Raw genomic sequence first — 16,827 nt, forward strand, 5'->3', positions numbered from 1 at the left:
TTCCCAATTCTGTAGGTTGCTCTTTGTGTCCATTTGCCATTCTCCAGCCAACAAAAAACCCATTGTTAAACTTTTCCAATTACTGTTTTCTAAACAGTTGTTGAGGAACTCCATAGTGTTCAGGGTTGATGTGCCCTTTTGACCTGTTGTTTTTTTGTTCTCTTTGTGGGTGGAGCTCCTCACTTGTGCCTCACGGTCATTCAAAGATCAGGCATTCATTCCATGTGGGCCTAACTCCCACTATTTTGGGGGTCATTTGGTTGTTAGCAAGAACCCTGGTCTCTTTTTTTAAGAAATTTGCTGGAATCATGAAACGTGATCCCCAAAATGCCGAAATCCTGGAATCTCACATGATAAAAATTGACTTGTTCAGTGACTGTAGGACAGTGGAACCAACCATGAGCAGATACCCTTGAAGAATGTCACTTGATGAAGTACTGGAGGCCGCCTGGGACAAAGGGCTTCCAGACAGCAAGAGAGGATAAAGGATGATGTATTATATTTAGTGATTTGGAGGCACTTCCCACTCTGTCATAAAAATTTGTGTTTACAGTTTACTTAAACACAACAGGTTGCTCGGAGCCACTTGGGATGAAGTCAAGGTTCATTAGAAACAATCAGATTACTGCCTCGAGTACGTACAAAATGTGGGGGATTGACGCTTTTACCTGGGCACCTTGCTTAGCACGTCTGGACAAACAAGGAAAAACCAATGCCTGGACTGCTGAGCTCAGCAACAAATCACAGTGGCTTCAGGTATTGGTCCTAAACCTTCTTGACTAAATTAATGTGATTGTGTCTACTTTTTCACGGTTTAGTGAACAAATAAATTGGGGACTGGATAGTGCAAAGATTGGGCAGATGGTCAATCTCCCTCTGAAGGAATATCCTGGCACTTTTGCAGCCTAATTCTAGAATTTGAGCTGAGCTTGTAAAATGTCGATCCAGAAAAAATCTTCATACAAAGGTTTGCATGAAATGCACTGTCCCTGAAGGTCGTGAATGTAAAATCACTTAATGTGTTTAAAAGGGGGAGATCAATGCTTTCTTGGCAACTAAGGGACTAAAGTAATGTGAGGAGAAGGTAGGTAATTAGGATTAAAAAGACTGCCTATCACAGCAATGAAACAAGCTGGAACAATTGAAAGACTTCCTTTTTTTCCGACTGTAATCTGGAGTAGATCTACTGGAAACAAAGGGAGATGAATCTCAGTAAGTAGTGCAAGTTACTACAGAAACAGCAGTCCATCATTTGTGACCATCATTTAAAACTGATCACGTTATTAGGAGAAATAAACAATAGATACACAAATATGTGTAGAAAGTAGTAATTCCAGGTCCTGTTGATTAACATTGATTATAATGTTGGGTTGATATAATTGCGTATTTCCATGACAATCCTTGGAGGGGGGCTTGTAATTGAGATGTTTCCCTAAATTGCACCGAATTGGCACTTTTCTCCTGTCACTGTTCACCTCCCACAAGAGTTGAGATGGACAAGGACAGCTTTGACTGATATGTTCCCTCCCCCATGACCAAGTAAGCCCATGAAGACTCGATGCCTAGACTCATACAGGAGGAATTGCAACTTGGGTAAGTCAGGAGAGGATTTTCACTGCCAAAACATATAAGAGCAGCACTAGTTACCAACTTCAGGAGCAGCAAAGTACTGGCATTAAGGGCGGAGGGAAAATTGACGTGCTTATAGAGTCCACAAATTTGCAATTTGTACACAGTCTGTTCAAAGGATTCAGCTCGATTGAGCTCTTGACCTTTCATTGTCTTTATCACCTAGACTTACCTTATGTGATGCCTATCTGTTATCTCTTTTCTAGATTAACCTCTTGATTCCTAAAAAGGTCACTGGCATCATCACCCAAGGAGCGAAAGATTTTGGAGTAGCTCAATATGTAGAATCCTTTAAAATTGCTTACAGCGATGATGGACAGTCGTGGTCCATTTACCAAGACAGCATCACAAGGACAGACAAGGTAAACAATGTGGTGTGCTATGCATTTACAGTGCTGTGTGCTAAGAAGCCCAACAGATTCAAAAGAACCTCAAAGGATGTTAGTGGGGAAACATTCATATTTATTCTAGGTATTTGTAGCTATGCTCTGTCAGCTTGGCACAGTTATTGGCAATTCCTCCTCTTAGAGAGGAGATTGTGGGTTAAAGCCCCACTCTTGTGCATCTTATCTAAATTACTGGTTCAGTACTGTACCCAAGAATTGTCAAAGGGTCTGTCCTGATGAGATATCAGACTGAGGCCCCTTTTGCCTGCTTCACTGCTTCGGGTGGATGTTGCAATAAAAAGAGTGGAAAATCGAGGCCACCATCAGAGGCATCCTGCCTGCAGGGGAGTTTTCCTGGAGTCCCAGTCAACATTCTGTGTTCAGTGCTCCCCTATGTCACAGTCCCCACACTTCAGCACAATTTTTCTTTATGGGAAGTACTTTGGGACATTTCTGAGAGATAAGCTCTGTACAAATGTAAGTCTTTTTTCCTGCCTAGATTTAATCAGCCCTGTTAGAGGTGGTTGAGCAAAAGTTAATGAAGTGTGCTAGTTAAGAGTTGGGTACTGGCACTCTTTAACTGAAAACCGTTCAGGTTTGACTCGGCCATTTCGAGCTACTCGGGGGAATTGTCCTTCAGCCAATATTGAGCAAGTGAATGTCAGAAAGTTTCAGGCGGTGTAGTTTACATCTACCTCACAGCCCTGAGAGTGATTTCCACTGCCCCCCTACTCCTAGAAGGCACTCCTTCCCTACCCATGGGGCGGGAGGTGCTGGTGTTAGGGTGGTGAGGCTGGAAGCTAATGGGTTTCCCTCCTGTCAGCCGCAGTTACTGCTGCTTCCTGGGACCACCATACTAAAGGTGGCGATAGAAATTGGGAAGGTGCCGCTATTTCCTTTATTTCTTTCAGTGGGACGAGAAGGTCTTGTAATGGTCACCTCTACTTCCAGTTGTCCCCTAACATTTACCTGCCAAAAGCCTTGATCCCAGCCCAGGCCCTTGGTGTGAGTCTCCCTTCTGATTTCTGAGGTGCGTCTATCTTTAAGGTCCTTCACCCAACTCTGCTGCTGCAATTTATATTGAGTTAGCCAGGGGTGGTCTGGGGGCCACTGCAGTTCATCTCAGCCAGTTCGGCTAAGGAGGGAAAAATGAGATTTCCCAGTCCTGTTGGCACAGTAGTGACCCCTGCTGGAAAGTGTTTGTATGAACATCTTAATAGGCCTGGCTGTAATGCCTCTTCACGATTTAATGGTCTACCAGAACTCACTATCTAAGATCACACTTGAAGGATGGTCAGTCAAGTGGGGTACCATATGGAGTGATGGCTAGTGAAGAGAAAAGAGTTGCGTGGGTGGGGGGCAGCATGGGGGTGGTATATTGTTGAATAAAAAGTTTGTAATCAGAATAAAGAATAACATTTTCTTTGTTTCTTGAAACCATTATCGCAGGTTTTCCAGGGAAACTATGACAACTACAGCCATAAGAGAAACATATTCGATCCCCCATTTTATGCACAGCTTGTCCGGATTTTGCCTCAGACCTGGCACGAGCGGATCACACTCCGTGTGGAGCTCCTGGGATGTCGGGAATAGACACTTGTTTTTTGCATGCAATAGGGGAACATTCAATATGTCTTGCGCGCTGATCTGCATCTCTGCATTGTACTTGTTTATACACACTGGAATACCAGCTTCACTTTATGATAATTTTTCATCAGCAGAGACCAATTGACCATGTTTTAAAGCAACAGGACCCATGATATTTGTAGCGTGCCTTCCCTTCACCTGCGGCCCTGCATGATTTGCGAGTCCCCATAAGTGTTTGAACCTCTATTCCCAGCTTGCCATGGGATATTAATGGGAATTCCTGCTGTTTCCTTTCCTTTCTCTTGCCCACTGGCAAAGAAATGCAAGGGAACGTTGTTGGGAAGCAGGGTTATCTCAATTTCCACACTATGTAAAAGAACCCTAATAAAAATGAAACAATTGGTGGTCCTATTCCTGTGGGGAAGTGTCAGACTTCCACTTACTAACTGAACGGAGCAGCATGATTGAAGTTAGGAGCTCAGCCTGTGGGGAAATCTCTGGCACTGCTTGGCCCAGCAGCCCTGAGAATGCTTTAAGCAATTGGGATTGTTGTACTTAAGAGAAAAATGAGTTTGTCACTCTAATGGATCAATAGGTGAAAACCTCTACTTCCATCTTAGCCTCCAATGAGACAGGGAAAGAATCTTTCACTATCTCACATCATTGATAAGATATGAAACTGTATTTGGGATGGAATCTCTAATAAAGATTTCAACTGAGTGGGGTTAACTTTAACTTCTTACGACAATGTAAAACAGACGATATCGGATCAGTCGTCCATTGTACATCTCTCTTGGTTTTCATTTTGCATTCCGTTGAAGCCAAAAGAAATTGGGAGAAATGTGGAACAAGCAGCTGATTCGCTATTGCCCAAAGTCAAAGTTACCCCCTTTAACCCCTCAACAAATACCCTTAAGTGTTAGTAATCCCTGTTGCATTGGGGTACAGTTTACGTGCAGGTCACTAAATACGTGGATCCCTTCTCCTGTACAGAGAGTTTCTCAGGGATTGCAATCAATGTAATGCTTGTGTAAGAAACTGTGCATCTTAAAGGAAGCTGCATCTGCGAGTGATGGGGCTGTGGAGTGATATCAAAGCAGTCTTGGATCAGACCCGACTGAATGTTTGAGGGAGGGCAACTGCGCAGTTTGATTGCAATGGATGTAAGCGACATCCTGAGACTAAAGACAAGAACAAATATCTCACACAAAGGGGAGTAGAAATCTGGAACTCTGAGGCTAAGTGTCAATTGAAAATTTCAGAACTGAGATCAATAGATTTTTGTTAGGTAAGGATATTAAGGGCAACATATCAAAGATGGTTCGATGTGATCAAGATACAGATCAGCCACGATCTAATTGAATGGCAGAACAGGTTGAAGGAACTGAATGGCCTCCTCCTATGTTCCTAAATGGAGCGCAATAGGGGTTTGGCAAGTTACAGTCTCCCATCTCTGCCTCTCACCTAAAGTCAGAACAAAGAGCAGGAAACTCCCAGCACGTTTGCAGCTGTCATAATTTACAAAGGCATCGCCTTCAGCTAAATTAAAAAGCAGGATTAATGAAGAGGCCAGTTTCTAATCATACATCATTTTAATTAACACAGAGAAATTAGATACTTCTTACAGGAGACACCTGGAGGTGATATTTTTTGCTTGCTTGTATCTGCAATCTGTCTGTTTGCATATTTCCCTTAGGTACTTGTTACTCAATAGCCAGTGCGTAGTTCAGCTGTGCTCCGACAGGGAACTAGAGAATGTAGGGGTAAGAAGAGCACTTCTGTCTGCACTGCTCACCTGAAAACAACAAGTGTGCCACGGCAGGAGAATTTGTGAATGATCTGTGCATCATTAATGTTGCTAACATTGTCCATTCAGAAATCATCTGTACAGTGATACACCATACAAAGATTTGTCAACATGTCTGTAGGCAAACCCTAGTTAAACAAGGTGCAGTTATTAAAGGTGATCCTTAGGTATTTATTGACTTACTTATTAACTTAGGTCACCAGTTCCTACACCTTTGTTTTCCTATGGATTTGATGTTGGTGGGCTGTAGGTTATTTTGATCGCTGAGAAAATTTAACTCATTAATTCATTGGCAAGGCATTTATTATTTTTCAAGGAACTTTCCATTTCAAAGCCTCTACACTGTAATGTCAAATGCATATAAAACATTAGGAACATACACTTTGTAGAGTAGAACCAATGGAAGTAGAGTAAGTATGTATCCTAATAACTGGCAATGGGAAAGCTAGAAGTCCTCGTCCAGATATACCATGAGATTTCTACAATCCTTACCTAGGACCTTCTCAAGGAGATTTTAAATTACTTTAATATCACCAACACACAGTGATCAAATACTCCATGGGACGACGGTCTCAGCTGGTACTGAGGGATTGCTAAATGTAAAGTGCAGAAAGTCAAGGTTGAACAGTGAAGATGTGAAGAGAGTTGAACTTATGGACGTTTTTCTTGATTATCTTTGAGGAATTGGGGAATACAGAATTGTGCCTCAGGAAAGTGAATGGATAGAATGACAAGATTGATTGTACATTGTTTGTGTGGAAGATCAATTTATTGAGGTAGAGGTTGTGAGAGAGCAGATTGTACATGAATTGTAGAAGGTGATTATATGGGAGGCATAGAGCCCACAATAATATAGTTTATACAAGGGCTGCAGGAGGAGTGGGATTGATGGGCCAAATGGCCTTTTTCAATCTATTTTTTTCTTGCGTTCTAAATTAGCTGGTGGCAGAGATGGGATCAGGAGTTGGGAAAATAAGTGAATCATGAACAATTGAGCATGAAAGAATGGGAGCTTTGGAGGACTTCTCAGGACTTCAACAGCGGACGCTTTGCAGCAGTTTGTGATTTAGGATCAAAGTTTGTGCATGACTGAAGTATGATTTTAAATGAAGCTGTTGAATTGTACAGCACAGAGGGAGGCCACTCAGCCTATCATGCCCATGCTGGCTCTTTGAAAGAGCTATCCAATTAGTTCTGCACACATGCTCTTTCCCCAGAGCCCTTTAAATTCTTCTTTTTCAAGTGCATGTCCAATACGTTTGTGTGTTCTGGTGGAGTTACTGAATGAGATTTTATATTAAGTAGGAGTAATAATGTGAGGTTTCTTTCTATGGCCTATGTTCCTTGGCCTTTCTGATTGTAAATTGTAGGGGCCTAGTCTATCCAGAAAATGAAGTATCATTTCAGCTAACCCCTTTCACCACCAAAAAAGTCCAACAAAACTCAATGAAGCTGAATTTATTAATCAAATGCAGCATGCTTGACTGGTATATCCTGTGCCTACGGAACAGGGGTCATAAACTTCTATAGAGGCTTTAAGGCCTTTCAAATGAGGACACCCTTTTTGGATTAACCCTTCTTGTGCTGAACACCAGACAACTTGCATGACTTATGCTATAAAGTACAGTAGTTTATAGAGCACAACAAACACTCCGCCAGTTACTGTAATCTCTGATTTAGGTAAGAACTAATCCTGCTGGATTTTTTTTTCTTATTGGTGCAAACAATTAAAAGGATTAAAATGATGTTTTCTAGCTTTCTGTGTCTTCGTTCTGTATTGCACCAGTAACGCTGATTCCTTTGACAGACCCAAACTTTTAAGTTTTCCTTTACTTTTGGACTTCAGTGTCCTGTACAATGGTCGTTGATCCTCTGAAGCATATCACACACACAATCTTGATTCATCAACAATGCAAAGAGCATAGGTAGTTTAAACAATAAAGACTTGTATTTATAAAGTGCCTCTCATGGCTTCAGGATGTCTGAAAGTGCTCTACCACTAATGAAGTACTTTGTGAAGTGTATGGAACTGCACATCACCAAGAATGAAAGTTCTTCAAGATAAGTGAGAAAATAATTCATACACCTTCCCCTCCTACCATGACACCCTCCCCGCCCCCCCTACTTTCCCCCCCACCCTCCTACAAATCAGCTGTAGGAGCAAGCAATATTTCCATTTTTGTTGCATTTGCCAACATCAGAAGTCTGGCCTTGAGGCTGTTAAACACTGGCTCATTCACAAGCACACGGTTCACAGCAAGTTTCATTATAACAGCATGAGGTGTTCAGCTGGGAGGTAAGGTAAATCTGTCAATATGTGGGTTCATTAGCAGCTGGGGGGCAAAGACTTCAAAGCTCCTACACATAAAGAGACCTGCCTTAACAAACAAAATGAAGCCTCTTTTGTAGGAGTAATGTAATTTGTTTTAGGAGAGAATGGGTCAAATATATCGCAGTGCAGAGGATGGTTTAAATATGCCAGCAAAACTTCAAACACCTTTAATTTCAGATCTGTAATCTTACATGGAATAGACATAAAACAGTTTCAAAAGCTTACAAAAAGCCAGTCCCTTTAAATATATTGTAAAGTAAAAGTGGCCAAATGTGACTCTGTTTGATCTTGTCCCTGAACATTAGGTTGATTCATTCCACTGTCCACACCACATGAAGAGATCGCTTTCAGTTTTGAATTATCCCGTCTGATGGATTCACTCCAATCTCCGATCAGAACTGGACTTGCAGAACACTTCAAACGACAGAACAGCATTTACAGCCAATTACAAACATTAAAAAGAATTAAAGCATTGGATTAAGATGATAAGCACGAAACCTAAAGCAAAATTCAGACGCTGTGAATGGTAAATGAAATGTGGGATTGGGTTGCTCAGTGAGTCAGAACACTGCCCCTTCTTCTCTGGGACTAGGTCCAGGCTGAAGGATGGAGTCTGAAGGAAACACTCCATTGCTAAACAGTTGCTACTGAAGGTCCATTACTACTTGTTCAATAAACATGACTTTTATGGAATCTCCAGCATCCTGAAAGCAAGTCCAAGTCACAACCCGGCTTCTAATGGATGCAAATTGACGCCATGAATTTTCTCATTTAGGTCTTAGGATGGCTGATGTGGAAAATGGAACAATGTCATACGGGTAATGTAGTTCTGAGGATGGAGTTAAGGCATCTTAATGGGACACTGCTGAGAAAATATCAAAGGATTTTGAACATTGGAATGTGTTTAGACTAGTGTGGAAGTTACTCCCCCACAGTCGCCATGAGCTGACGGACTGTGCTGAAACTTTGAATTCCAGGATATTCATAACTATGAGGCTGATTATTTCTGCTTCCAACTGTACTGGATTCCAAGGATACCCTGTAAACTAGGACATCACAGCAACAGAACAGTTAGCTATATGGTAAGAGGTTAACCCACCCAGGTTAAATTAACCTCACATGGTGTTCGATTTATCCACACACAGCTCTTCTGTGGTTGCATATATAACAGTTAAACTATGGGTGGAATCGTCTGCCCTCCCCCATGGTGGGTTTGGTGGCTGAGGGGGGCATTTAGTCGAGTGGGCGGGTGGCATGTTTCTGCCTCCACCCCGATTAAGTCCATTAGAGGAAGGCCCATGGATGGTCTTCCCATCCTGCTGCCAATTGAGGCCCTTAAGCCGGCAATTAATACCCATATAAGGGCCTCATCCTTAGTATTAACACAGCTCCAGGTGAGGAGCTCATCGTGCAGGGAGCATGACAAGCAAACCAGTGTGGGGTACTTTGTGGCTCCCGGGAATGTGTTCAAACACACTCAGTGCCTGATCGAGGGACCTGGAATCGGGAAGTGGGGGTGTTGGGTGGGGAGGGGTGTTGGGAGGGGGGAACTGAGAGCAGCCTCACTGCCCTTGTTGCCGAATCCCCTCTCCTGCCACACCCCTCTAACTATCATTTCTCAGGCTTGGGATCCAGTGACGATCCTCTGCCTCGGGTGGGTGTCATACCAGCAGCAGCCACTGCCTCCCTGGTGGCACTGCTGTTCAATAGAGCTAATGGCCTCCGATTGCCTGCAGCTCAGGTCCTTCATCCCAGAGGAACATCTGCCATTGACCTATCATGTGCCTGGGTGGAACAAGATGCAGCAGACCTTCCCGAAAAGAGGCTCTGGCTGGATCTCCAGCCGGTGACCGAGACCCCCCTCACCTTCACAACATTCCAGGCTATAGGATTCACATCAATGCAACCATAGGAAGAGGTGTTAGATGTGTGCGGATTAATCTCACACCATGTGAGCTCACTTTACACTGTAGGTTAATCTCTCACCGTAATTTCACACTTTATGGGGCTAATCTCTCACTTTGTGGGTTAAAAAAAACTCACTGTTTGGTTAATCTTGCACTGTGTGGGTTAATCTCATACTGTGGGTTAAACTCTCATTGTGTTGGCTAATCTCACACTGTGTTGGTTAATCTCACACTGTGTGGGTTAATCTCACATGCTGTGTGTTAATCTCACACTGTGTGGGTTTCTTTCTCAATGGAATATATCTTTCACAGAATCACAGTGCAGAAGAGGCCCTTCGGCCCATCGAGTCTGCACCGACACGTGAGAAACACCTGACCTACCTACCTAATCCCATTTACCAGCACTTGGCCTTGAATGTTATGACGTGCCAAGTGCTCATCCAGGTACTTTTTAAAGGATGTGAGGCAACCCGCCTCCACCACCCTTCCAGGCAGCGCATTCCAGACCGTCACCACCCTCTGGGTAAAAAAGTTTTTCCTCACATCCCCCCTAAACCTCCTGCCCCTCACCTTGAACTTATGCCCCCTTGTGATTGACCCTTCAACTAAGGGGGACGGCTGCTCCCTATCCACCCTGTCCATGCCACTCATAATCTTGTACACCTCAATCAGGTTGCCCTTCAGTCTTCTCTGCTCCAACGAAAACAACCTAAGTCTATCTAACCTCTCTTCATAACTTAAATGTTTCATCCCAGGCAACATCCTGGTGAATTTCCTCTGCACCGCCTCCAGTGCAATCACATCCTTCCTATAATGTGGCAACCAGAACTGCACACAGTACTCCAGCTGTGGCCTCACCAATAGAGTGTTGAATGAATATTTCACATCCGTCTTCACCCAAGAGAATGAGGATGAAGGTATTGAACTCAGAGAGAGAGACTGTGAGGTTCTTAAGCAAATTGATATAGGGAGTGACAAGGTATTGGAGGTGTTGGCAGGCTTAAAGGTAGACAAATCTCCAGGTCTGGATGATTTGTGTCCCAGACTGCTGAGGGAGGCAAGGGAGGAGATCAGAGGGGCTCTGACCCAAATTTTTAATTCCTCTCTGGCCACGGGGGGAGGTGCCAGAGGACTGGAGAACAGCTAATGTGGTTCCGCTATTTAAGAAGGGTTGTAGAGATAAGCCAAGGAACTACAGGCCAGTGAGTCTCACGTCAGTGGTAGGGAAACTATTGGAGAAAGTTCTGAAGGAGAGTATCTATCTCCACTTGGTTTGATCAGGGATAGTCAGCATGGCTTTGTCAGAGGGAGGTCATGCCTAACAAATTTGATTGAATTTTTTGAGGAGGTCACCAGGTGTGTAGATGAGTGTAGTGCACTTGATGTAGTTTATATGGATTTCAGCAAAGCCTTTGACAAGGTCCCACATGGGAGACTTATAAAGAAGGCAAATGCACATGGGATACAGGGTAATCTGATAAGGTGGATTCAAAATTGGCTTAGTTGTAGGAGACAGAGGGTGATGACAGAAGGCTGCTTTAGTGACTGGAAGCCAGTGTCCAGTGGCGTACCACAAGGATCTTGGTTGGGTCCTCTATTATTTGTCATTTATATAAACGACATAGATGACTATGTGGGGGGTAGGATTAGTACATTAAAAGATTGGCCAGGTGGTTAACAGTAAGGTCGAGTGTCTTGGGCTACAGGAAGATATAGACGGGATGGTCAAATGGGCAGATAAGTGGCAGATGGAATTTAACCCTGAAAAGTGTGAGGTGATACACTTTGGAAGAAGTAATTTGACAAGGAAGTATTCAATGAACGGCTTGACACTAGGAAGTTCTGAGGAACAACGGGATCTTGGCGTGTGTGTCCATAGATCTCTGAAGGTGGAGGGGCACGTTAGTGGGGTGGTGAAAAAGGCATATGGGACACTTGCCTTTATCATTCGAGGCATAGATTACAAAAGTAGGGAGGTCATGTTGGAGTTGTATAGAACCTTGGAAATATTCATTCAACACTCTAGCGATGTCCTCTCGGTTAATCTCACACTGGGTTAATCTCTCACGGTGTGGGTTAATCGCTTTCTCTGTGGGTTAATCTCTCACTGTGTGGGTTAATCTCTCTCTCTCTGTGGGTTAATCTCTCACTGTGTGGGTTAATCTCTCTTTCTGTGGGTTAACCTCTCACTATGTGGTTTAATCTGTGGGGGTTAATCTCTCACTGTGTGGGTTAATCTCTCTCTGTATGGGTTAATCGCACACTGTGTGGGTTAATCTCTCACTGTGTGGGTTAATCTCTCTGTATCGGTTAATCGCACACTGTGTGGGTTAATCTCTCACTGTGTGGGTTAATCTCTCTCTGTATGGGTTAATCGCACACTGTGAGGGTTAATCTCTCACTGTGTGGGTTAAACTCTCAATGTGTGGCTTAATCTCTCTCTCTGTGGGTTAATCTCACATTGTGTGCGTTGATCTCTCGCTCTGTGGGTTAATCTCACACTGTGCGGGGGTCCATTCACAGTTTTGCTGCTCCAAATGCAAACAATGCTTAAAATGTTTCCACATAGTGCATTTTAAGTGGCTTCCGGCCTTGGACCATACCTTGGTTTCTCAAGCAAAAAGTGGCATACACTCACACTCAGACTCGCGTGTACACATACCTCAAACACACATTCACACACATGGCTTTACAGACACAGATATAGGCATACATAAACACAGACACACAAACACACACACACACACAGATATTGTTTAACTGTATGCACATCTGGTCTGTTACACAGGGGCTCAGGCTCCCTGCCTCAGTATCTCAGGGGAATCATGTTTGTTTTCAATGTCAGTCTGCGTGAATACTGAGGCACTACTGGACTGACCAAAGTCCTGATCACAGTCACAGATACTTCCAGCCAGAGACAACCATCAGCTCTCTGATCACTGAGGCTACACCAAGTAAGAAGCAACTTCAAATAAATTGGAAAGAAAGGACGGAGAGGTCTCCAGGAATCTCATCAAAGTTAAACAATGCAGGGTAAAAAGGGTCATCATATAATAACAATCTCATCAAGCACTCCCTGGTTGACACAGCATAGGTTAGTTATAGAGTAATGCTTTCTCTGCACTGTCCTCATCAAACAATCCCAGGGAAGGTACAACATGGTTGAGATAGAGGGCAAAGTTCCCTCTACACTGTCCCATGAAACACTCCCCAGGTCAGATACAGGTGGTTAGCTAAAGAGTAAAGCTCCCTCTACACTGACCATCATGTATTTTGAGATCAAGTACAGCATAGATTAAACACAGACAGTTTTAGCCTTGAGTCTAACTCAGTCTGTTACCTTCTATGTAACTCACAGTTGTGAGATGATAACCCTAATCAATTTCCTTTATAAAGTAATGAAGAGATACACATTTCGCACAAGTTTTTTTGATGACTCTCTCCTACAATTTGCCATAGAAGCTCCTGTTTACAAGACTGAAATAGAAAATGTTGATAAAGTGGGTGAGCCCAGAACACATGGGCTGAGAGTGATGCCCAATATCTCTGTGCTGTTTTGAACAGAAGTTTGTCCTTTATTGGGTCAGGTGGGAAGATGAAGGTAGCTGGTACCTAATTCACCACTTTAAAGAACTGGTTGCTGTAATAGCTTCCAGATTATAACTAAAATGAACAGACGGAGGTATCATGATATGGTGCAGCAACAGAAGTCACACAATCCTTTATGTCCCAGGATTGATCCTCAGTCTGTTGTGACTTTGCTGCTTTCAATAAATGAATTACAGGTTGTAAAATCTCTTGAAGAGACACTTACCTGTGTGAAAAGTGAAGAACAGCCTGTTTAAATCTATGTGAAAACCTCTTGCCTGTGTGGTATGTTATGCGCATCACTTATGAAAACACAGCTGAGGACCAAATATTAACCTGTAATGCAATTTTGAGTTAAGGTCAAGAAGGAATCTGAAAGTATATTTAATTCTAAATTGTTTTGAAATAATTATATAAATCAGCATCCCTGACATTTGGGATCCAGATGTTGCTTCTGTTCAAACACTGAAACGAAGAATTCTCTGATTATTTTGTCCAATTTGAGAAAAGAATTCTTGAATCTTGGATACTGATCAGGAGCGGAAATCCTATCTGATTTTCCCCCCTCTCTAGCCCCAGGCACTAAGGTCACTTGTAGCAACCTCACCCCTCACCTCAGCTGTGAACACTTAACTGGGCACAGACCTGGGATCAAAGCCGAGGTTTTGCTGAATGTGGGGATCTCCAGGCCCACGTGGGATAGGAAACAAACTGAGCCACAAGCGGATTCCAATAAATTGGATTCTGGATCTTTCAGATTTTGAGTGCCTTTTTAAAAAATTATTCATTCATGGGATGTTCACTGATGATTGCACAATGTTCAGCACCATTTGCGACTCCTCAGATACTGAAGCAGTCCAAATGCAGCAAGACCTGGACAATATCCAGACTTGGGGCTGACAAGTGGCAAGTAACATTCGCGCCACACAAGTGTCAGGCAATGACCACCTCCAACAAGAGGGAATCTAATCATCACCCCTTGACATTCAATGGCATTACCATCACTGAATCCCCCACTATCAATATCCTGGGGGGTTACCATTGACCAGAAACGCAACTGGCCATATAAATACTATGGCTGGGTAGCAAATAACTTTTGATTGGGTAGATTACTGGGATTTAGTAGATGGGGGCGGTATGTTATAGAGCACTAAGGGAGCCCAAGTTGCTGTGGCAACATACACTTTTTGCATGTTGTAGTCTGGAGCTATGGATAGTGATGGTAGAGGCTCCAATTTCTTTTCATCACATGGCTGACCAGGAATCTCTCCCACTCTTACCACCTGCCATTGGCGCATGTTGGAAGGATTTACAAGTTGATATTCAACCTATTAGCCACATTATGAAGGTACCTTCATTGACCATCAATTCCTGAAGTGGGACTTAAACACTGAACTTCTGGCTCAGAGACAGAGGGATTGCCCACTGCGCCACACAAGACCTTTGGATGTAGTGGATAGGAGACTAACAGCTGAACATGGGTGGTTAACAATGTGGCAGGGTCAGGAGGAGGAAGGGTTATTTGTTCTGTGCAACCAGGGTGTCCTGTGTGAGGCTGTGTGCAGGCACGGATGATATGGCCAAATAGTCTCTTTGTGCACTCTGTTCCTTTTTGGAGCCCTGCGACACTGAATGAGACTTTGTGTGGAGGTGAGGGACCCTGTATGGAGCTGTGTGTGTGGAGAGGGGCCGTGGGTCACTGGGACTGTGTGTGGAGATGGGGGGGTCACTGGGATTGTGTGTGGAGTTGGGGAGGGGTCACTGGGACTGTGTGTGGAGATGGGGGGGTCACTGGGACTGTGTGTGGAGATGAGATGGGGAGGGGTCACTGGGACTGTGTGTGGAGATGGGTGGGGGGTCACTGGGATTGTGTGTGGAGATGAGGGGGGGGGTCACTGGGACTGTGTGTGGAGATGGGGGAGTCACTGGGACTCTGTGTGGAGATGAGGGGGGGGGTCACTGGGATTGTGTGTGGAGATGGGGGGTGTCACTGGGACTGTGTGTGGAGATGGGGGTGTCACTGGGACTGTGTGTGGAGATGAGATGGGGAGGGGTCACTGGGACTGTGTGTGGAGATGGGGGGGGGTCACTGGGACTGTGTGTGGAGATGAGATGGAGGGGAGGTCACTGGGACTGTGTGTGGAGATGGGGGGGGTCACTGGGATTGTGTGTGGAGATGGGGGGGGGGTCACTGGGACTGTGTGTGGAGATGAGATGGAGGGGAGGTCACTGGGACTGTGTGTGGAGATGGGGGGGGTCACTGGGACTGTGTGTGGAGATGGGGAGAATCTCTGGGACTGTGTGTGGAGATTGGGGGGGGTCACTGGGACTGTGTGTGGAGATGGGGGGGGTCACTCGGAGTGTGTGTGGAGATGGGGGGGTCACTGGGACTGTGTGTGGAGATGGGGGGAGTCACTGGGACTGTGTGTGGAGATGGGGGTGGGTGGGGGTCACTGGGACTGTGTGTGGAGATGGGGGTGGGTGGGGGTCACTGGGACTGTGTGTGGAGATGGGGGTGGGTGGGGGTCACTGGGACTGTGTGTGGAGATGGGGGTGGGTGGGGGTCACTGGGACTGTGTGTGGAGATGGGGGTGGGTGGGGGTCACTGGGACTGTGTGTGGAGATGGAGGGGAGGGGGTCACTGGGACTGTGTGTGGAGATGGAGGGGGGGGGGGGTGGTCACTGGGACTGTGTGTGGAGATGCGGGGGGGGGGTCACTGGGACTGTGTGTGGAGATGCGGGGGGGGGGTCACTGGGACTGTGTGTGGAGATGGAGGGGGGGGGTGGTCACTGGGACTGTGTGTGGAGATGGAGGGGGGGGGTGGTCACTGGGACTGTGTGTGGAGATGGGGGTGGGTGGGGGTCACTGGGACTGTGTGTGGAGATGGAGGGGAGGGGGTCACTGGGACTGTGTGTGAGATGGGGGTGGGTGGGGGTCACTGGGACTGTGTGTGGAGATGGGGGGGGGGGTCACTGGGACTGTGTGTGGAGATGGGGGTGGGTGGGGGTCACTGGGACTGTGTGTGGAGATGGGGGTGGGTGGGGGTCACTGGGACTGTACAATTGGCGAATTGTGGAAGGATGTATATATTTATATATATATTTATATATATTGAAGTGGTTTTGCCGGGAGAAACATTCGGCTGTAAAATTAGAAAGATGGAAAACTGACCAAAAGGAATAAAAGGTGCGGTTCGATCACAAGAGACACAAACTTTAAATTAAATGTGTAAATATAGCGGGGTTGATGTATAGACAGGAGAGGGAAACAGTGTAATTTAACAACTATTCTCCTTTATTGATCTTATGCCAAACGTATTCTGCACAAAGTAGTTTTTATCGAAAGTGGCAGATCCTAAAATACATCAAAATTCAGCTTCTAGTTTAATTCAGACTCAGGGGAGGGCAGGTAGATTTGAGGGTCGCTCGGAGGTGTCGAGCACTCAACATTGTCTGAATTCCAACGGCCTTGGCTCTGTTAGTGCAGACGAGCCCCCTACAGCGGACGGGCACACATGATTCAAGGAGAAATCTCCTTCAAGAACATGTTGGTTAATGGTAGGACAGGCAGGGTGGGCGAGGAGGGGCTGC

At 45.0% G+C, this 16,827-nt stretch overlaps 1 protein-coding gene across 4 annotated transcripts in view; it reads left to right on the forward strand.

Annotated features, from left to right (window-relative positions):
* The window catches only part of mfge8b (milk fat globule EGF and factor V/VIII domain containing b), a 77,965-nt gene extending 70,811 nt beyond the window's left edge, over positions 1 to 7,154 (forward strand). For 2 of the 4 annotated variants that reach the window (XM_078530003.1, XM_078530005.1), the window contains 3 exons: positions 554 to 756; positions 1,836 to 1,991; positions 3,465 to 7,154. In XM_078530003.1, coding sequence (XP_078386129.1) covers positions 554 to 756; positions 1,836 to 1,991; positions 3,465 to 3,608 — 503 coding nt within the window. In that variant the 3' untranslated portion in view covers positions 3,609 to 7,154. The remainder of the gene's footprint in view (positions 1 to 553; positions 757 to 1,835; positions 1,992 to 3,464) is intronic. The other 2 variants (XM_078530002.1, XM_078530004.1) reach the window with 1 other exon arrangement.
* Positions 7,155 to 16,827: the final 9,673 nt, after the last annotated feature.

The sequence above is a fragment of the Cetorhinus maximus genome, chromosome 26 (genome assembly GCF_964194155.1).
Source record: "Cetorhinus maximus chromosome 26, sCetMax3.hap1.1, whole genome shotgun sequence".
NCBI lineage: Eukaryota > Metazoa > Chordata > Chondrichthyes > Lamniformes > Cetorhinidae > Cetorhinus > Cetorhinus maximus.